At 44.4% G+C, this 21,459-nt stretch overlaps 2 protein-coding genes across 2 annotated transcripts; both read left to right on the forward strand.

Annotated features, from left to right (window-relative positions):
• Nucleotides 1–290: 290 nt before the first annotated feature.
• On the forward strand, nt 291–8,112 carry si:dkey-177p2.6 (uncharacterized protein LOC568712 homolog). The gene is made up of 2 exons (XM_062550352.1): nt 291–819; nt 7,271–8,112. The coding sequence occupies exons 1-2, from the start codon at nt 680–682 to the stop codon at nt 7,995–7,997; spliced, it is 867 nt and encodes a 288-aa protein (XP_062406336.1). The 5' UTR covers nt 291–679; the 3' UTR covers nt 7,998–8,112.
• Nucleotides 8,113–14,831: 6,719 nt separating this feature from the next.
• ahsa1a (AHA1, activator of heat shock protein ATPase homolog 1a) lies at nt 14,832–20,839 on the forward strand. The gene is made up of 9 exons (XM_062550995.1): nt 14,832–15,300; nt 16,091–16,281; nt 17,321–17,403; nt 17,896–18,013; nt 18,262–18,359; nt 18,701–18,829; nt 19,060–19,161; nt 19,640–19,691; nt 20,020–20,839. Exons 1-9 carry the CDS (start codon nt 15,221–15,223, stop codon nt 20,190–20,192), a joined length of 1,026 nt encoding a protein of 341 aa, XP_062406979.1. The 5' UTR covers nt 14,832–15,220; the 3' UTR covers nt 20,193–20,839.
• Nucleotides 20,840–21,459: the final 620 nt, after the last annotated feature.

The raw sequence follows: 21,459 nt of genomic DNA on the forward strand, positions 1-21,459 counted from the left end.
CTTATATTTGTCTATTACAGTCACTATTCTCAAACATTTCTGGTCTCTGCTCTCCCATGCCCTTAGTAGTTTTTCTACAGCATTTCTCCTGGTCACGTTTTTGGTCTGTGAGCGCGTACAGAGAACGAATGAAAGATAGCGATAGGAAGAAGGAAAGAACGGGCTCCGCCAATCATATGTAGTTACTACGCGAGCTTGAAATTTCATTGGACCAATCCAGGCTCTCCCACCTGACGACCGTCAATCAGCTGAGCCTCTTTTCCCGTAGCTTCTGTGTTGGAGAAGCAGAGTGTAGCTCGTTAGGCTGCCTGGCAGGAGCCGTCGTCCTGTGTGCTGGTTGATCAGGAATGTGTAGACTTTGGACAGGGGAACACTTAGATGAAGCGTCAAAACTAACTCACGTGCTTATTATCAGTCAGAGAATGTAGCACACAGTCGATGAAGCCCGGTCTGCAACCATCTTAGTAATTCAGTGTAACATTAAACTGAATGCAAACATTAGTTTAGCCAGTAACGTTAAACAGTTTAGCCAGCTCAGCACCGTTAGCTAAGTAGCTAACTTGGCTAATTCATTGCGCATCAATTGGCTAGCGATGCTAGCCAGTGATAGATAATTGTCTAAGTTCTCTTTTAGTTCCAGCAAACTAGCAAGTGCGCTAGTTTAGCGAAACATTATGGTATGGGTCAAAGGGATATTGCGTCTTACGAGACTTCGATGAAGAGGAAAAACCGAATTCGAGCAGCCTCTATGTGTCGACTAGATGTGGACTCCGCTGCGAAGGAAGTTGAGCAACCGAGAGATGCCCTTTCCTCGTCAAGGTAACGCAACTTGCTAGCCATGTTGTCCCAGTTCTCTGGCTCCGCGGACCGTGCCTGTTATCTGTGTTAAATATGGTTAATGTAGCCCTCCCTCTGTTTTTAAGGACAACGTTATCGTTAGCCCGGTACTTTTAACTTTTGTCACGGCGACAGCTAACGTTAGTAACGTCAACAGTATACTTCTTGCTTAACTTAACGTTACTATGGTCATTGAAATGATTTCTAACTCTACATGTTACCTATCGTCAGTTACCAAATCAGCTGTTGAGCTTTTTGGTGAGACACCGATAGTCAGTTCTCAACCTTTAGTACCGATGAGCTGTTAAATGAAAGTAACGTTAAGGTTTGTACTCTCAGAGCCCACATAGCGTTGGTGAAACAGCGATGACGTTAGTGTTAAGTTAACATTACTTTCTGAAGAGCTGATTATGGTTGATAATAATTGTGGCATTGGGGGCAGGTAAACGTCCACCGTGTCTCATTCCCAATTAGTTAACATGCTACAGACCAGTCTCTGTGATCACATTCGACGAAAATACCTTCTTGGTAACTTTCAGGTTGTACTTTCAATCTTAGCTAATGTGGTTAGCTGCTAGCCTGCTAGATTGCTAGGCGGCAAGCGTTTTGCGTAACGTTCAGTGGCTAGTTTGAGTGGAGCTCCGTGCCGCTGTGTCGTTGCGTAATGGAATCAATATCTCGCTAACTAACCGTGCACTACTCCTCACCAGTAGCCTACTCCAACTTGCTGAAAAAGTACAATGCCAATCACCCTAAATATCGACTGTTTGGAAGTTCAGGGTTAATGTTGGTGACATATCGAATCGTGATTTCTGGAGTAAGTGAACTTTCTGAAACCGTGGCTCGTGTGCGCAGAATCTGTAGCAGCTACCCTTTAAATAGGCTTCCATCGCTCTTTGGCATTATGGTTAACAAGTACAATAGTCTTGGTGATATTATTCTGTAAATAACTTGACAAAACTAACAAGCAAGCTTGCGCTGGATATCTGTCCACGTTTATCATCAGGCAGTAGCATTGGCCATCCTCATAGTACAGTAACGTTACAGCTAACGCGAGGCGATGCAGGAGGACTCATGATAGTTAACATTGCATTTACTGTCCTCATAACATAACACTAACGTTTAACGTAATCCGGTTTGTGGCAGCAGACAGAAATGTCTTAATCTAGCGACGCTTTGGGCACTGTTGTTGAGATTGGGATCCATAATAGGCGACTGTTTCGTTTCATAGTACCGTTCCACAGTTTCGTTTTTAGCTCCTGAAGTGAGCGAAGAGAATGCTTCGCCGATTGTGTGTACGATCATGTTTTCCCACCAGTTCCCTATTTACATCATACTGGAAAATTTGATTTTTTTTCTCAATATCAATTGCTATTAGACGCCCATTCATTTCAACCTCTCCTGATGAGGGCGCAATGGTGGACTTGCCCCCCCCCCCCAGCGTGTGCAAAATAATGGACTTACAATCTTGTGCACTCCTCTACATGAAGTTAAGATGCACACCATATTGTTTCTGTGTGTGTTTAATGCTATTGTTTTAAGTGTGCAAAGCTGAAATGGTGAAACAGAAAATTGCTGGCTATACATTCTGTTTGGTATCCAGATTCCCAGAAGAAATCAGTGGAACTGCTGGGCTCTTCAGTATACAAGAATTTGACACAACTAGACTTGATGGTTATAAGCAAACAATGTCAATCCCACAGACAATGGTCTAAGTAAAGGTATTTTTTAACTACGAAGGGGGACTGCTATGCAGTTCATAGTGCTGCATAGGATCAAAAGGGTGCAAAAAGCCTTCCCCTTTGAAATAAATGAGGGGAGTTGGGTATAGTGTTTTAAGACTGTTACTGCATCTCTACAACTTGATCACTGGAGTACCCATGGTAACGCATCCCATCACGACCCATGACACGAGCCCTGAGTTTGGGTCTACTCATGTCTCCCTCGCTGTGACTAACCCCTCGGATGTGACTCATGTTGGTGAGGGTGGTTCCGTTGTCTGAGTGACAAAGCGGCCCTTATATGGACATCCTCTTTACCAGCCCCCTCCGCCCCAGTTCATTACCAGCACCACTTTGAGTGCTTATCAATGACAAGCCCCGCCCCCCCACTGCTTGCCTCCTACTCATGGTTAATCCTCACTGCCTCTTCCTGCTTGTTTCTCTCTATCTACTTTTGCGCTTTGTCTCCACCCACTTCTCTCTCCTCTCTCTCTCTCTCTCTCTCTCTCTCTCTCTCTCTCTCTCTCTCTCTCTCTCTCTCTCTCTCTCTCTCTCTCTCTCTCTCTCTCTCTCTCTCTCTCTCTCTCTCTCTCTCTCTCTCTCTCTCTCTCTCTCTGAGTACTGGAGCAAGTGACTCCCTCCAGGGCAGGGACAAGAGAGTGTAGACAGAGGGAGAAAAAGAGACGAGTGCAGCACGGCCCGCTCCTCATTGTAACTTCAGCATTAGTATTCTTCCTGGACGGGGACAAATGCACAACAAGCTCCAGTGATGCCATACCACGTTGTGGACCTAAGCAACATGAAATGCTTTTGAGAAGCATAGACTTGAGCATCTGTGTGTGAATAAGGGTTTCTTGCATTGTGCATTATTTTTAATTGTTTTAAATGATTGCCCCCCTTCCTCATTGAAATTTTTAGAAAAAATTGAGAATCAGAACCTGTGTTTCTGAAAGCATTGGAAAGTGTTGCTTCTGGACTGTTCATGAGCCTAAACCTACTGTGATGGCCCTTGCCCGGTGTTGTGGTTATGAAGGTAGTCTATCTTGATGGAGTGGAGTAGATTATGCAGTCTGTACTGAAATGTTGGCAAGACGAGAGCCAAAAAAAAAAAAAAAAAAAACGGTCAAGAACAGCCAAATTTAGGAAAAAATTCAGTTCCAGAACTGAGTGTAGAAAGTCTCATATTGGGCTATATATTATAACTGTATGTGATCCCTATGTAGATGTTTTTGCCAATATGGTCAACTGGGTTAATGTTTTGATTGTTTGTATAGATTTGGTCAGAAAGAATATCACTTTCCTTATGTTTATTCACCTACTTGAATTAGTTCAATTATGTTTGCCACAGCTTAAAAAAGAGCATGAATGCAAAATGATTGTCTTAAGCCTGGTGTACTATTGGTGATGGTTCTTTTCTATGAAAGTGGTAAAACAAGACATGCATCGTACACAAGGAAAGCTGTTAGCCTATATCTCTAAGCAGGGCAGTACATGACTCACTGCTACAACAGTACACATTTATTATGGTACTTGTGCTGCAGCAGGTTTGTGCTCCTGACAGTCCCAGAAACAGCATGTCGCCAAAGTCCTGAACCTCTCATCCACTGCCGTTGCCATGGTAAATGGTCGGGAGGAGAAAAGTATAATGAGGGTGGCTTGGTTTTGAAGCACGACTTGATGCCTCCCTAACTGCCAGAGCAAGGAGCGAAAGATCACGATTTCAGGCGTCCCTGCCGCCTTTACGCCTCACAAACACGCACACACACACACACGCAAACACACACACACACACATGCTCTTTTTCTTAGAACCTCCACCACCCCCAGATCTTACCAACACCAACAGCTTTAAGGATCACTTTGGGTTTACCACTAGGATCAAGATTATGTATGAAGCGGATGAAATGTGTTCGTAAAAGAAAGTATTTTTCTGGTATTAAAATGGAATGCAGGGGAGACCGCAAATATGTTTTTGATCAATTTGTTAGTGCTTTATATGTGCAATGTTGCTCATGTGGGCAAGAGGTGCCATTATTACCTTTCAGCCAACTCTCATTCATGGATCACTTTTGCAAGCACATATTGTAAGATGTATTGTGCCACACTCTCAGCTTACTGGATGCCAATGTGAGCATCCATTGCTGACTTCCTATACACCTGAGTAGGCTTCCATAGAGCTGCCCTTTTCCCCAGCTGTGGCACCTGGCACCTAGTGCTGGCAGAGCGCGCCATCCCGGAGCTGCCCAGTGGGCCGTTTACATAACGGCGGCCTGTCTCCGATGCTCAGGAGGGCTGTGTGGAGCTATCGGAGTGCACGAGTGAGCGAGCGAGCAAGCGAGCGTTTGGAGGGCCACACTGCAGTGAGGGGAAGTAGGGGGGGGGGGGGGGAGTGGTGTCAGCGGGCAGCCCTCTCTCCTGCGGCAGCCCCGGGCTACCGAAGCCACAGTCTGGGCTCCTGTTTCAGGATGGGGCGAGGTCTGTCTGAAGCGCACTTTCGCTTTGCCCTCTCGTCTCAGGATGTCTCTCCCCGAGTCACGTGACGAGGTCTTCTGCCTCAGCAGCTCCAGAGCACGGCGTAGAGAGGGGGGGGGGGGGGGGGAACGCCGCCGCCGCCGCCTTCCGTGGACGGCTCTAAGCTGCCGCAGTCAAGTTGGCTTTACTGCAGCTCCCGTCATCTTAGTTTACACGCTTCCGCGACGCGGAAAGAAAACACATGGCCAAGCAGGTAAACGAGCTCTCTCAGACTGCTGAGCTACAACTGGGCTGCTCACAGTTTTCTTAAGAAATAAATGCATGTCTGCACAGTTTGGGGTGCATCTTGTTAGCAGTCATGTGATGACTGTCCAGCTGGCCCCATGGATGAACAGCACAGATCGTAGGTTGCTGTAGTGTGTTTGGGTCAGCTACTGCTGATCCTGCCTCCGCTCGGTGTTGGTCCTGCCGTAACGTGAGCTCGAGTCGTGGTGCTGCGGGCTCTGCAGCGGGGAGAGAGAGAGCGAGAGCAGAGCGCAGTAGTCATCGTCGTCTGTGGCGTGCGCTCGGACCTGCGGGGGATGTCTGCTCGCGTGGAGCAGCGTGATGGATTAAGTGTGGACACACAGGCGCCCGCAGAACAGAGGAGGAGTGGAGGAGGGGGAGGAGAGAGGAGGAGGAGGAGAAGGAGGAGGAGGGGAAAAAAGGGAGTAGAGGGATGGAAGAAAGAGTGCACGGTTGGCAAGAGGGGAGAAGAGAGTGGGCCACGAGGAGAAGCGGGGAGATGTCAGCCATTTCCAGAGCAGGAGGACAGAACAGCACAAGTCTGAGTAAGAGGCCGAGTGAGTAAGCAAGGAAAGGAGAGAGACTAGATTAGTGTGACTAGACACAGCGGATGGTGGACCTGTTATATTCTGCCTCTTGCCTCAACACTCAATTTCACTTAGGGGAACAATCATGGCCACTCACATAATCACAGTCACATAATTTGTCTGCTGTTTGTATACTTTATACTTTCAACCTATACAGTAGGTCAGTGTCTACTCTAGCTAGAATAGTGCGTGTTTGACCTTGCTTTCAAGCCAGATCAACTTGGAAAGGGATGCTAAATATTCCTTGTAGGGGGAAGAGGCACACATATCCTCCCTCATGTCCCCTTTCATTCTTTTACCACAAATCTCAATACACACCCCCGATCACCAGTGTCCTGTCCTCAACATTTGATCCCTTATTCTTGTGTCTTTGTATAGTAGGGGAGTTTGGAGAGAAAGTGTGTGTGTGTGTTAAGGGGTGGGGGATTAAGCCCCTCTAGCCAGTTGCAGGGCTGTAGCCCTTCTCTCCAGGGACCATCTGTAACGCTGACACCCAGCAGAAAGATGGATGAGGATCACCATGGTGACCATCAGAGCGTTCTCCAAACCAGTGTCCCATTAGCTTACCCCCTGGAGCGTCCGTCTCTCTCTCTCTCTCTCTCTCTCTCTCTCTGTGTGTGTGTGTTTGTGTGTTGTGACGCACACATCCATCCCCCCCGTAAGTGCGTGCTGCAGTGACGGACATGTCCGTCCGCAACAGAAGCACCACACACAGCCCACTCACATGGCAGCACTGTCCTTTCATAACGCCGTGACCAACCTGACCTACAATCAGCCAGACTCCGGCATCCTCAAAGATCTATCCTTGCCATGTTGTTGAGTCTTGGACCGAAAAGTCAGACCTTAATTCTTTCATGTTTGTCAGTCCATAGCATCCGTCCGTATACTACTGTGTGTATGTGTAGTTGCTCAGTTTTTTACTGTATGACCTCCAGCAGTTCGAAGGTCATGTGTGATTCACTTCCAGAATATACGCTGAAGGAAATAAGCAGAATCAGAACATTACGTCTTTACGTCTTTCGCTCTCTAATGACCGTGATTGTAAATGTATAAAATACATATCAAGTAGCGTGTTAATCTTATGTTGGGATTGTCATCCCCTTAAATTGGCCAGCAAATGTAGATGGAGATCTGGTGGCTTGTTTTATGATGGCAGGAATTTAGCTGGCATGTTGAGCATGCTGTGGATTTCCAACTTAATCAGGTCCCTTCAGTGCACCTTTCCCTGGGCAGCTCGGCTGAATGCTGTGTGTGTTTGGCTTGTAATCTAACCCTTATTTGTCTCTCTTCTGTCTCTCCACCTCTTTCTATCATCCCTCTCTCCCTCTTTCTCCCTCTCCTCCTCTCTCTCTGTGCTCGTCCTGTGCAGGTATCTGCTGGGCCGCGGCGTGAAGCGCAAGCTGAGCGAGTGCGATGGCGCGGGCGACGCGGCGTCTCTGGGCCTGGCCTACCCTCAGCAGCGGCAGCTGGTGCTGGACCTGTGCCTGGACAAGCTGCAGAGCTGCCAGCGGCGCGCCGAGCCCAGCCTGCACCGCTCGGTGCTCCTGGCCAACACGCTGCGCCACCTGCAGCAGGAGATGAGGCAGGAGGGCTCGACCGCCACGGCCGCCTGCCCGCCGCCGCCGCCGGCCCCGTCGCTGCACGCGCTCACCCCGCGTCACGTCCCCGACCTGCCGCCCGTGCCCTCGGACCTCCAGCCCGCCTGCGGCCCCCCGGAGTCGCCCGCGTCCGGGCCAGACGCCGGCGCGCAGCCGGACGACGGCTCCGGCGTCCACCCGGCAGCGGCGGCGGCGCCGCCTCTCCAGGACACGCTGTTCGGCGCGTTCGAGATCACGAGCTCCGCCAGCTGCTACCTGTCCGACCTGCCGCTGGACGACATCTTCGACGACATCGACACGTCCATGTACGACGCCTCGGACTTCTCCGCCCTGGCGCTCACCCCGGCGCAGAGAGGGAGCGCGTCTGGTGGCGGCGGTAGTGGCGACGACGGACTCAAGGGGTTCCCCTCCGGCTGCAACCCCTCCTCAGCCCTTCAGTTCTGCCTCACGGACCTCAACGACCTGGACCACATCATGGAGATCCTGGTGCACTCCTGAGCAGCCAACCACCTCCTCCACCCAACACCACCTCTGCTCTCGCTCTATACAGAGACTTCAATCATGAACCTCTTTCTGGTATGCTTTGTTTTTGTTTTTGTTTTGTTTTTGTTTTTTTTAAAGAAAGAAAACAAACAAACAAAAACAAGACAATGGTAAAAGTGAATCTATTTTTTATACAGAAAACTATCTCAAATATATTTATATTATGAAGAAGATTGACGTCAACCTGCCTGACCCACACTTGTTCGCTGTAGGATGTATGCGTGCATACATACATAACCCTTTCTGGTTCCAGACTGGCCTGAGCTAAAGCCATCCCCCTCGTTGCAGACGCCGCGTCCGTCTGCACGGACCTCAGTGACAAACTCTCAAGTACTAGTGTTCATGAGACTTACCTGCATCACAGCCCTTCAGGAGAACCTGAAAAAAAAAAATATCCCAGGAGCAAAGCCAGGGGTGCAATATGAAAGGTTTTTTACCGTTTTACAAAATGAAATGTAGACTAATTTTTGTGGACTGAACTTTGCCCCCCACCACCACCACCTCCCGACCCACCACTTAGTATTTTGTGGAGCATTACATTTGCTATCAATAATTCTACAGTCTGATCATGACATGCACATCCGACAACACTCGCACTACCTCTCAACAATCAAGAGCTCACTATCAATATTTTACTATACAAAGTCAATCTTAATGTTTTAGCAGTCTTGTGTACCCCTTACAGGTTTATTCCCCTCTTGAAAACAAAAATGGACAACAACAACAACGACATAAAAGACATCTGACGATTGTCAGTCTTGCTCTCTTTGAGCTGTGTAGTATCGGAGCAAGGCTACGTGCCCCCCCCCACCCAATTGTCACCCAATTCCACAGCGCTGTTTGTTTGTGCCGACATTCTCCTACGGCAGGCCTTGTTTCCCCTGTTGTTTTGGCCATGTGTTCAGCACCTCAGGTCTGAGGTGCACAAGGGACACCCGTTTCTGCAGGAGGACTGTGGGACGTTTTGGGTCTGACAAAAAGATCAGGCTTTGTAGATAACTGCTGAAGAGAGAAGAGAGATTCTTTACACATGCCACACGTTTCGTCTCTTCCTGGTTTTATACATAGAAATTGTATTATTAAGATGAAATCTGCATTTATACATTTTTGGCTTTAATGATTGTGGCGAGTACAGACATGCTCTGGCATCCTGCTGAATGAACTTTAGTGCCTATAAACGGAGGATAAGAAGACTGGCAATGGTTGAACTGCACACTGTGCCCCCCCAGCCCCACCCCACCCCACCCCTACCCATCGATGGATCCTTTTGACCAGAGAGCAGCTGTGTCTCTCTGCCCCAACAACCTGTTCACAGTTCTGAGTTTTCCTTTGTAATTTCAGACTGTTTTTTTGGGGGTATTTTAAATCTTAAGTGTTTTTTCTAACATGATCACGGAGTCGTTTTCAAACACCTGAAAGGCACCATTTTACTGTGGTCTAGAGCCAGACTTCTGAACCACCCACTTCTTCCCCTTTGCAAACCTCAAGGACCTTTTGCAGCTCTCTATGAAATGTCAGTGAAGACCATAACTCATAAGCATAGGGCAGGGCATGACCGACACAAGTACACCAGCCACAAGGCTGCTGGTTCCAAACAAACCCTTAATCACTCTCGCTCACACACACACCCCCCCCCCACACACACACACATATACACTCTCTAGCCCCTTTTTGTTGCCTCCCCTTTGCCCATGATCGAACCATTTGTCTCTACAAGGAGTTGCGTAATAACCAGTAGCAGCCAATCAGGGTCTTAGTCACCAGGAAGTTGTATCACAAGGGGAGGTGCCCCAGGTGTGTGTATGATTGTGTTTGTGTGCTTGTGTGTGTGCGACGTGAGTGTGCATATATATATGTGTGTGTGTGTGTGTGTGTGTGGAGCTAGCCGGCTGGAGCTGGGGCTGCAGGTGGAGTGTGCTGTGGTACTGGGTGACCGACTGTTGAGGCGGGGGAGGGAGAGGGAGAGCAAGCCGCAGCCCAGAGCTTCAGTCACGTGGAACTCTGCTTGAAGAAAAAGCTTCACTGAGAATTTCACAACAGCTGGTGTGTGTGTGTGTGTGTGTGTGTGTGTGTGTGTGTGTGTGTGTGTGTGTGTGTGTGTGTGTGTGTGTGTGTGTGTGTGTGTGTGTGTGTGTGTGTGTGTGTGTGTGTGTGTGTGTGTGTGTGTGTGTGTGTGTGTGTGTGTGTGTGTGTGTGTGTGTGTGTGTGTGTGTGTGTGTGTGTGTGTGTGTGTGTGTGTGTGTGTGTGTGTGTGTGTCCACACCACAGAAGGGGCCCCTCTCTCTCAGTAGCCAATCAGGAAGCAGAGGGAAGGAGGAGCTTGAGCCCTTTTGTGTTTGTGGAGTTGGTTGACAAACGCCAGCAACTTTTCCCTCATCTGAAGAGCAATGTATTCCCCGTCTCACAGGAGTGAGCACCTTCACTAGGAAAAGCCCTCCGAACTCCTCAGTCATCCAAAGTGCAAAGAAACTGATGAAAAAAAATCCCTGAAAATTGTAATCTCATTGAACATGATATTTTGTCTGTGACAAGGAGGGGAAGGGGTTTCTCTGTCAAAGAAGGCACATGTCTACGGACTCAAATTTGGGGTGTTCAGTGAGCCCCACCCCCACCCCTCTGGCCCGTGGGGGATGTTTACAACTATGTCCGTGGAGACGGCCCTCTTTGAACATGGCCGTAGGATTCCTCCACCGACATTGTCCATGGACATTTATCTCCCTGTTTTTTCTTCCTGTGTCTCATGCTGAGAGCTGTGCATCAAGTAAACCATGGGCTTGCAAGCTGTTTATATTTGTTTGTTTTGTTTGTTTTTGTGTGTTTGTTGTTTTCTTTTTCTAATGTTCTATTGTGTGTTTCTGTATATATTTGTATTTCTTTAATTTTTTTTCTGTGTGGTTAAGTTAATGAGATAATATATTGAATTTTATTTAAATGTGTGAAAATGGTCCGCTTTAAAAAGAAGGGGGCGTTTTACCCCGCTGGATGAGAGGAGTGTGTGTAAATATTCTGTTGCTAATTGTGAGATTTTTATCAACGAAATGATTTTTTTGTAAATTGCTAATTCTGTCAGAATGTTAGTACAGAAATATCTATTGAATTTTTTGTTTGTTTGTTTTCTTATAGGTTTTGTTTTTATATTAATATACATGTACAAACTAAAGAGATTTCTACCAACCAGGCAGTCAATTTGGCAGCTCTCCATGCTAATGTCACCCTTGAGTGTTATTTTTATTAGTCTGTTTTTTGTTCCTTCCATTACACAAACATATATATGTCGGCCATTGTCGGGTATACTGAAGGATGCCTACCACATTTTATTGAGGAGTCTCAATATCTAGCAAAGTTTGTATATTGTCTTGGCCAGGCTTGTTTCACCTTTCACCACTCCAGTCCAGGGGTACCCAGTTATGTTTTAATTACGCAATACTTGTAACTCTACCAATCAAGCCATTCACAGTTATATGAATATGTCAGGGTATCTCTACAGCAAGACCCTCTTGCAGTGATCCCGGTTATTGTCATTATTTCTACATGGCACTATTTTCTAAATTTTAGATAACTTAAAGTGAGACTTCTAAACATTGACAGTTGGCAGTCCCATGTCACTTTTTGATAACATTTAGAGCCACCTAAATAGATGGGCTGTGTTAATATTTCTTATTACAACACACAGCAATGAATCGTGGATTATGACCTCTGTCCCTACCCCTAAGTGCTCATGTGTGTTTCCTTGAAAACTAATAATGAAGAAATGTCTGCAAAAAAAGCTAGAAGCCACAATAAAGCCACAAGTGTTGAGGGAATCCTTTTACAAAGATGCAAAGAAAGATTGCCTCATCTGCCTTCCGTGAAAAAGCAGTGGCCGCTGGTCTGTTCCAGTCGTCTTCGGTCTCCTACGTCTGAACGAGGCTCGGGGGAAGCTTTAATGCACACTTACACTGAACATCTGCAATCCTCTCTGTGTTTTGATTGTGCCACTTTTTAATTCATCCATGTCTCAGCTTCCCTTTTAAGATGTATGTGCTGGAGAACCTTGTAAAGGGTTTACTTAAGTCCCAAGTGCAATATGAACTCCTCGCACAATGACGACAAAAGAAAAAGGCTGACCATTGTGGTCCAAAGAGACTAAAAGTATGTATTTTTATTGTTTTTTTTTTCTCTGAAAAAGTATATTGATGTATAAAGAAAGCATTTAAATTTCCAGCAGAATGAATATGCCCCCCCTCCCAAATTATCACATGATGTGGTAGTTATTTCCTGTTAATGCCCCTGTCTCTGTTCTTTAAGACCTCTTTATTTCCAGTCATACTCTATGCAACACTATTGTAGCAGGTCAGTACATGTAATGTAAATAAAATCAAATTGAAAAATATATATATATATTTGTCATTCACATTGTTTTTTTGGTCTGTCTGTCTGTCTGACTAAAATGAGAAATGGGGTGAGATGCTGTCAGTGTAGAATTGCTGCAGCAGGCCATATGAATTTACATATCTGGATGAATGTAAGTTCAATGTAGAAAAAATAATGAATAATTCTAGTCTGGTTTGAGAAATGTAACATCTCCATAGGACACCAGTTAGATCTAGGTTTTAAAGGAATGAACGGGTGCTGAAAATGTCTCAGTTGGTCCAGAGGGAACACTGAAACTGACTTTGATATTACATTTTTGCAGCCTGAAAAAAAAAGCAATGGCATTACAACCTGGTTCTACACATTTTCATTAATGTAGGGTTACTTGGTAGAATTATATGCTGCAGTCAACAACACCTTAAATCCAACAACTCTTGCCTGCATTTGTCGCCCCCTTGAGGCTGAACTCCGTACGTGTGTTGCGATGCAGTCAGTGCCCATAAAAAGCAGAGCACTGAACCAGCTACTGCTACCACCACTCAGAGATGTTATTATTAGCCCTTTAAACACCAACAGAAATAATAACAAGGTTAATATTATACAGCAAAGATGGCGTTAATTATATGACTGCATCAAGAAGTGTGACTGAAGGCATTGTTTTGGACCAGGTGCTTTATTAAAGGAAGTCTGGGACAAAAGATTCTGGGTCCAACAGTTCAACGCAAAAGGACAAAACTGGAAAAAAGTACGGGGTGAGTATTATTAAAGGATAGGCCTACCCCCTTGTGGTAGATTTTGAAAGTGCATTTTGAATTTCAAAATGTATTCCTATGAAAATAACTTATGTGATGTATGTGTCTTCACATCCAACGATAGGCCTAACCTTCTTTCCTTCGGCAGTCAAATAAATCACAAGAAAAAAGGTTATTGTTGAGAAAGGTCCAAAAAGATGTAATGCATGAATCAGTAAACAGACAGATTATGTTGTGGCTGTAAAATCTTAGTGTAATGATGTGCTTGGTGTGCATTATATCTAGAATGTAGTTATTCTGGTCTTTATTTAGCCACATAAACCATGTAACGTAAAATTATCAAATAATTTGCATATAAAAAAATGCAAAATGCATAAAAAAACAAAAAACAAAAAAACAAAAATGTGCATATATGTCACTTAAAAATCATCGAGACATTAACATTTTGTTTCCTCATTTTTAACGCTGCAGCAATGTTTTTCTACATATCTGATTTTTGGTTTTATTTTCCAATTTTCCACCCCTGGCCTCTCGTCAAGTCAGTGGGATGAGTGCGATCGACCCTGAGAGAGCTGGAGAAGTCACTCACTTCCTGCACCACCATTAATAATGCAGAAGCATGAAGCAGGGAGCTGCGTTCGTATTCCAGCGCTGTCAACTAGGCTACACAAAGGACTGGCTCCCGGTTCAGCGTGATTGCGATCAGTGCTTCGTTGGCTGGACAAAATGTGCATTTAATTGCACAGTGTATAAACATAAAAAGTACAGTTGCCAAAATAAGATTTCACACCCACACACACACACATAAATGCATACTATGTCTCTATCTCTCTCTCTAAAACACACACACACACACACACACACACACACACACACACGCACACACACACATTAACCTCAACTCCAAATCTAATTAGGGGGAGATACTCTTTGATGTGTCAGTCTCACCCTCATATGTGGTACTATCTGCCCCCCTCCTTACCCCTCTCTCAATTTTTGGAGGCCCCTGCTGTTTTCCTAAGGGCCTGGCCCAGCAGTCAGCAGGCTTCATACAAAGATGAGTAACATCAACGCGCATGCAGGAGGCCAGGACTGCCTCTGCTCTCAGCTCCTGAGAGAGAGAGAGAGAGAGAGAGAGGGAGAGAGAGAGTCTTCCTGCTGCACCATGGCAACAATGAATTCATGGCACAACCAAATCACTTGACTGATTCCCTGGATTCTGAGGTTTCTCTGTACAGGGTTTGCTGACTGTATTGCTCACACACAATAAAACATATAGCACATCAAGACATATGAGCAAAGGAAAAATAAACTAAACAGAATAAACAGAAACCATGCATTTCTGTTTCTCTGCCTACATCCTTTATATCACTCCATGTAATTTCAATCTACCTAGAATCATTCATTTGTCCTTTGGAGTCTCTGATGCTTACAGATGGTGTTTAATCTACACCTTCATTATATCTATATACAAAAGCAAAAATGTACCTGTAAATATTTCTATTTAAATATGTTATATGTGAGACAAGTATCGTGTAAAACATTTACATGACAGACCATAGACATAGCAGACTATGTTATTACATAGTAATTTTAGCAAGCTCTTTTACTCTCCAAGCCTGCAGGTGGCGACAATGCATTTGTTCAATAGATCTATATCTCCACATCAAGGAAGACGAAGAAGAATCTACTTTGTTGCTTGCTTTCTGGGCTGTTAGCAACGTTGCCGTTGCACTGTTGTAATTACTTCTCTACTTTCATCCCGGAGACATTAACGCATTTCATAGTTTATCAAACGATTACCAAAACACTGTTTACTGAACTATTAAACAGAAAGTACATGTTCATACGTGATTACTTGACCGACAAGTAAGCCTGCTAGTTGTGGTGCGGTGTTAGCCTGCTAACATTACGTTAGCGCGATTTGTACAGTTGGGATTTTTCGAGAACTTTCTAGATAAGTCATCGGCAGGATCTAGCGACCTGTCCCGCTGTCATATGTGTGAGTACCAGTAGAAGTATCTACCTGGCTAGACACCGTTAACTAGACAGCTATTACGTTACTGGGACAAAATGGCCAAATGGGGAGAAGGCGACCCACGTTGGATCGTGGAGGAGAGGGCTGATGCTACCAACGTCAACAATTGGCACTGGTAAGATGGGACAGCAGCAACCGTAGCTCAATAGCTTCTACCTCATTAGCTCCTGCTTGGTGTTGTGGAAACCTCACAAACTCATGGCTTCAACATTCAACTCTGACTCTTTGTACGCCTTGACTGTTGTTATGTCATTGAAAATTTTTAAGTAACGGTGGTAGTGGTACAGTTTCCCTGACGACAAGAGCGAGTTATCCTCCAGAATTCATAAATGTACCTTCTGAAAAAATGTGCAGTAGTAGTTGTAGACGGGCACCACAAGTGAAGCATCTGGAATATGGTGGGCTCTTTAAGGGGTTGCTAACGTAAGAGATGTCTATTTTGAGACCACTTGGGTCAGACTGATGGGGGTGTATATATACACCAAAGAACAGCTGTCACACTCACTTCTCGCACTTCTACTATCTAGGGGGTTGTTAGAGGGAGACATTGTTGCTTCTTTTCTGCCGACACTTCACTGAAACAACTTCTTTTGCTAAAGACCTTGAGAGTTGTGTTCACCCTCTGTGGCAAATGTGTTTATGTTCCACATCTGAAGTGCTAACATCTAGCATTATCTCCATGTCACCTTAGTCAGCTGTAAGCATCATATTAGAAGCCACTAGAATGTCCTCCTTCTGGCTCACCAGTAACTCCTCATCAATTATTTGCTATATTTTCTCTAATTGTAAATGCTTTGCACCAGAATAGTGTGTGCTCTATCTAGATGGGAGGCCAGGTTCCCTCAGACCCAGTCTCTCTATCACTCTGCCATTGCTGACTAACTGTGGGATCCTTGCCATCACAGGACGGAGCGGGATGCGACAGGCTGGTCCACAGACAAGCTGAAGGAACTGCTGATGGGGGTGCGTGTGGAAGGGGAGCAGGGTGTCTGTGAGGTCACTGCAGTGGACACGCTGGATGGAGAAGCCTCGATCAACAACCGCAAGGGCAAGCTCATCTTCTTCTATGAGTGGAACATCAAAGCTACGTGGACTGGTGAGTTTCAGACCAGGGATGCACACACAGCATGTGCAGTGTTCAAATGTTGCTGCTGTGATTGATTTTTAACTGCAGCTGTAACACTTTTTCACAGCCTTAATTGATTTTTTCTGACAGTGAATCCCATAGTCGCCTTTCTTATGTCTTTTCTGTAATATTGGTCTAACTCAGTGGTTCTCAAAGTGTGGGCCGGCTTGTGGGGAATAGAGGACAGGAGGAAATTGTGGGTTTTTTTTGTGTCTTCAATAATACCTGTCTTTTTTGACAAGGAAGATCATAGATTCAAAACAAAGCAGCCATACAGAAACAGTCGGTCATAAACAGACCTATGAATTGAAATAACATCTTGGAATAGCCGACCGAGACAGGAAACCATTTTGCTGGGTTTATTGGGCCAGGTTGGGCTTGAAAAAACTCCAAAGTGGGGAGTGAAAACGTTTGAGAACCACTGGGATAGCTTAAGGTGACTTAAAATCTTCTAGTCACGAATATGAAAAAGTGAATCCTCATCCACATCATGTGTTGTCCATTCTAATCTACATATTCTCATGTAGTATCACACTCACCTTAGAGGATATAGCGTTCTTTACAAACGGCAACCCTCCTATCTGACTTTAACATTGAATTCAATCAAGGTGCCACCTTTCTCAGGTGGCAATGCTGTATTTAATTACATAATTGTCATTTTGTCTGTTTTGCTCTAGAGTGGTAAAAATGCTTCAGAGTCTGTGGAACAGAATGGAGGAGTGAGGTTCAGTTATAGTCTGGTTTGTTTGCATCGCACAGACAGATCAGAACAGTTTGCTGACGATCAGAGAGAAACAAATCTTTTTCAAAATCATGCTGAAGGTGTGACCTTCAAAACTATACACTGTCACCAACAGCATGGCAGAAATAATACTTTTGTTTTTGGCACAGTTTGGAGCCTCAACTTGCCATGTGATTACAGAGAGACGTCAGCCATAGAGCCACATTATCTGATAGGTACTCACTCTTCAGTCCCTAACATATACTGTTTAATGGTATTCTCTCCCAGGCACAACCAAGAGTGGCATCAAGTACAAGGGGAGCATTGAAGTTCCAAATTTGTCTGATGAGAATGACATGGAAGACTTGGATGTAAGTTATGGTGGAAATGGAAACGGCATTTTCCGTGAAAGCCTGATGCAATACTAAGTACCTGTCAGATGAGTCTTTCCATGCTCTTGTCTGTTGTTAAATCTGTATAAATACAGGTCAAATAATCCAGTTGCATAATTAATAAGAGAATGTTTCACTAGATATTTTGATTAAGTAATCATTTCTGTAGGTTACCAGAGGTATGTTCAAATTCGGCAAACAATAGGTGAATGTTTGTTTTCTCTGAACAGTTACATTTGAACGAATTGGTGGTCCAGCTTCACTGTATGTTCGCAGAATACTACCTTCACAGAGTGTTTGCAAGCATTCGCCATAAACTCAGGAACCCGTTCGCAAATGTTCGCTTACGTTTGCCAGTTTGAACGCACCTCTGGTGCAATCTGTACCTTGTGTAATTATGTCTCAATGTGATGAATAGAAGCCTTTTTCATGAGAATCTCTCGTCTCAACATGTCCATGTTGACGTCATAGATCAGTGTTGCGCTCGGTAAAGACGAGCCCCTCACGCCACTGGCTGACTTGATGAAAAAGGACGGAGAAAAGAAGATCCGGATCGCTCTAGGAAGCTACATCACCCATCTGAAATCAGGTGACAATGCTGTCTATAAAACCTGCAATGATATCACAGCTTATATAATGCTTGATTCAATCAACAGGAGGAAGCCTTTTTTCTCCTTAAAATACTTACTTAAATACTACATTTCTCCTTAAAATACTTACTTAAATACTACGTTCATCAAGATTCCAGAATGTGCTGTTCTAAGCTTTGTCTTCGTTTTATGGATTTGTACCATTAGGATTTTGTCCTGCTTTTAACAAGTATTCCTACATTTACAGAGTTCACACAAGGCATGATCCTTCCATCGGCAAATGGCATGCCCAGCCAAAAGCAACAGCAGCAAACTGCCCCCAAAGTTAAACCGGACAAGTCCCAGGTCAGTGGTCGTTCATATTGCAGCTCAGGCTCAAGCCTAGTGGTGAACATTCAGTGAGTTTCAGCTGGGTGGAACGGTTTCCTTTTGAGGTTGTGGCCAAGGCTTATTACAGGTGCTAAATTTAGCTCAGACGGTCATTATTCCTCTGTTGAATCAAGTCTTGCTATGTTGCGCTTTTAAACTTTAAAAACCTTTCTTTAGAATTGCCCAGCTTTTGTTTTCGGTGTACTGATCTATTGAAGCGAACAGTTGTCCTTGATATGCATGTGCTATGGGATGGGCTAATTTGTCCTGTGTGCACTGTTAGATAAATGTTATATTTGTACCTCTCTTTCCTTCAGACTGGCTCCTCTACTTCGGCTTCCTCAACAGCTGCCACTGGGGTGAAGATTCCGACCTGCAAATTCAGTCTGAAAGATAATTTCCGCACTGCGCCGGAGGAACTCTACAGAGTATTTCTCCATCCTGAGGTGAGGAGGACTGTGTTCAGTTCTGTATTCAAAGCAACTTACTTACGTTAGATAATACAGGACCAGTTTACCCAGAGCAACTCTGGGTTAAGTGCCTTGCTCAACTTTTCGTGCTTCTGCTGCATATTAGCCTAGCTCCTTAGCCACTCTGTTTCTGTGATGTATGTAATATATATACCCAACTCCAGTGGTCAACCAGGTTGATGACGTCTATTATTTTACTGACACAGATGGTCCGAGCCTTTACACATGCTGATGCCGTTGTTGAAAACCACAGAGGGGGAAAGTTCCGGCTCCTGGATGGGAATGTGTCTGGGGAGTTTATGGATCTGGTAAGGAAAAGAGATGGATTGTCGAGGAGGACCAGGCACATGTTTATGAGGGGTGAAAGTAACAAAAACTTAATGAAATGGAAATTTGAAAATCAATTCACATAATTTAAAGCTCATCAGTGACGATGATCAGTTCGATTCAGTACTTTCACCCCTCAGTCAAATAGGTCATCACATTCATAACCACCAGGTGCTCCAAAGGGGAAAGGTATAAAGACTGATAATGCTCTCCATAGTGGAGTATTCTTCTTGTGAGTTGTACTGTAGGTGAAATCAGTGATCTTGAAACCATTTCCTCCTTTTATTAATTTGGCCAAATGTTCAAAATGTCCTAACTATTCAAAAAGAATGTCATGTTGTATGATCTCATCAGTGCTCAGACCATGGAGGCCAGATTAGGGTGCATTTAGGATACATGTTCCTTTTCTAGTTTTGATTTTGGTAGCCATTTTTAGACATTATTGTTATCGCTCCCCAGGTGCAGGATGAAAAGATCGTCATGAAATGGAGATTCAAGACATGGCCTTGTGGTAGGTTGCAGATTTGCACTGAGCAGACTTATTTTCTGATACAGATAAGATTGAGAGTTGATTGTGTTTAATTTTTTTCCCTATTTTTTATGATGCATGATTGTGTCTGTGTGTTTCGAAAAACACTGGAAGAATGTTGCAATCTGATGAACACATTACTGAAACACACTACCACAGCTCTGTATCTACCAGCCAATAAAAGGCATATAGGACACCATTTTTTTTTTACTCCTCAGGATGATTTGAGAATTCCAAGCCTCAGTGAAGGCTTCAGAAGTTGAGTCATCCATTCCAAGTCATGTTTCTTGCTGTTCTCTTATTCACGCAGAGCACTATGCCACTGTGACGTTGACCCTGAAGGACAAAGGGGACGAGACAGAGCTGCACCTGGACGCCAGAGGCGTCCCCACCAACGAGGAGGACCGGACCAAGGAAGGCTGGCTGAGATACTACTTTCAGGCCATTAAGCAGACATTTGGTTTTGGGGCCCAACTCTACTGATCCATCTGGCGCACATGCAGACACACATTTACTCATAGACAGAAGAACACTCACCCACACACACACACACACACACTCTTCAGTTATATTCTCTCACAGAGAACAGGGACTACGCACACTTGTAACGATGATGGTGGTAGCCATAGCTGTCTGTTGTGGTGGCCATGTTTCCAGCACCAGCTTGCGTATGTGTAGGAATACCCCGAAACGAGTTAACCTTTCCTTGCCTGAGACGATGGAGAGGTTTGCATCTGATAATACAAAAAGCTTTCAAGGGTCAGAGCTTTCATGCTTTTTAAAAAGAGAACAGTTTTTGACATCAATCTGTCTAAATGTGTCCTCTTGCAGTGTATTTTAATTATCCAGAGTATTTTGAATGTAATTATAAGTTTGTGTTTTTTTGTGTGTTTACATTTATTGAACATCAAACGTCTCTCATGTGACAGTTCTGTTCTTTTTACCAAACGAGCCTGCTTTTGAAAACATGCCAAATTAGCAGCAGACGGTTTACAACATCTGTGTTGATACTCACATTGAGAAGCAATTGGTCACATGTGCAGAATATGGAAAATATGTCCCGATTGAATTGTAAAAAGAAATTATCTAGTGAGTAATGTGTTGATAAAATAAATGTATTGCATAAATTATTTTGATGAATGTTGTATGATTACAATGTTTGACTTAGAGAGGTTCTCACATACTTGAAATTGTTAATGACCCTAATATTCAAAGATGCACATCTAAGGCAATCATCTCCAGTACTGTTATTCAATAAAGTAATCAATCAATTGGATGTGTATTGCACTTTCAAACAGGATCCACCTTTATGACTGAACTAGGATCATGTGGTAGACAGTTCCATGTAACCAGTCATAAAGTATGCTGTTCACACAGCTAGATTATTGATGAAAATGTAATCTTCATTGTGTCCCTGATAGCAGAAGAGAAGTATCTTCGTATTGACATTCGTTCTCCTGCACTACTCTTTCATGATTTATATAACAGTAGTTCACTGTCAACGTCTGTCGATCCTATACAGTCATTGGGATGTCCTGAGATACGGCCACTCATGGGTGACTCGTCACATTAATAAATAAATAGTTCGACCGGCCCTAACTGTTTTATAAGAACATTTATTGTCCATTCACAGTCTGACAAAATAATATGTGACCCATCGTTTATCTTGTGTAGCCTAGCCCTGTGTTTCAGAACACGCAGATAGTTTCACCTAATATGAATTGTGTTGGTTTGGAGTGTTATTGTCGTA

Source organism: Sardina pilchardus, chromosome 12, assembly GCF_963854185.1.
Source record: "Sardina pilchardus chromosome 12, fSarPil1.1, whole genome shotgun sequence".
Lineage (NCBI taxonomy): Eukaryota > Metazoa > Chordata > Actinopteri > Clupeiformes > Clupeidae > Sardina > Sardina pilchardus.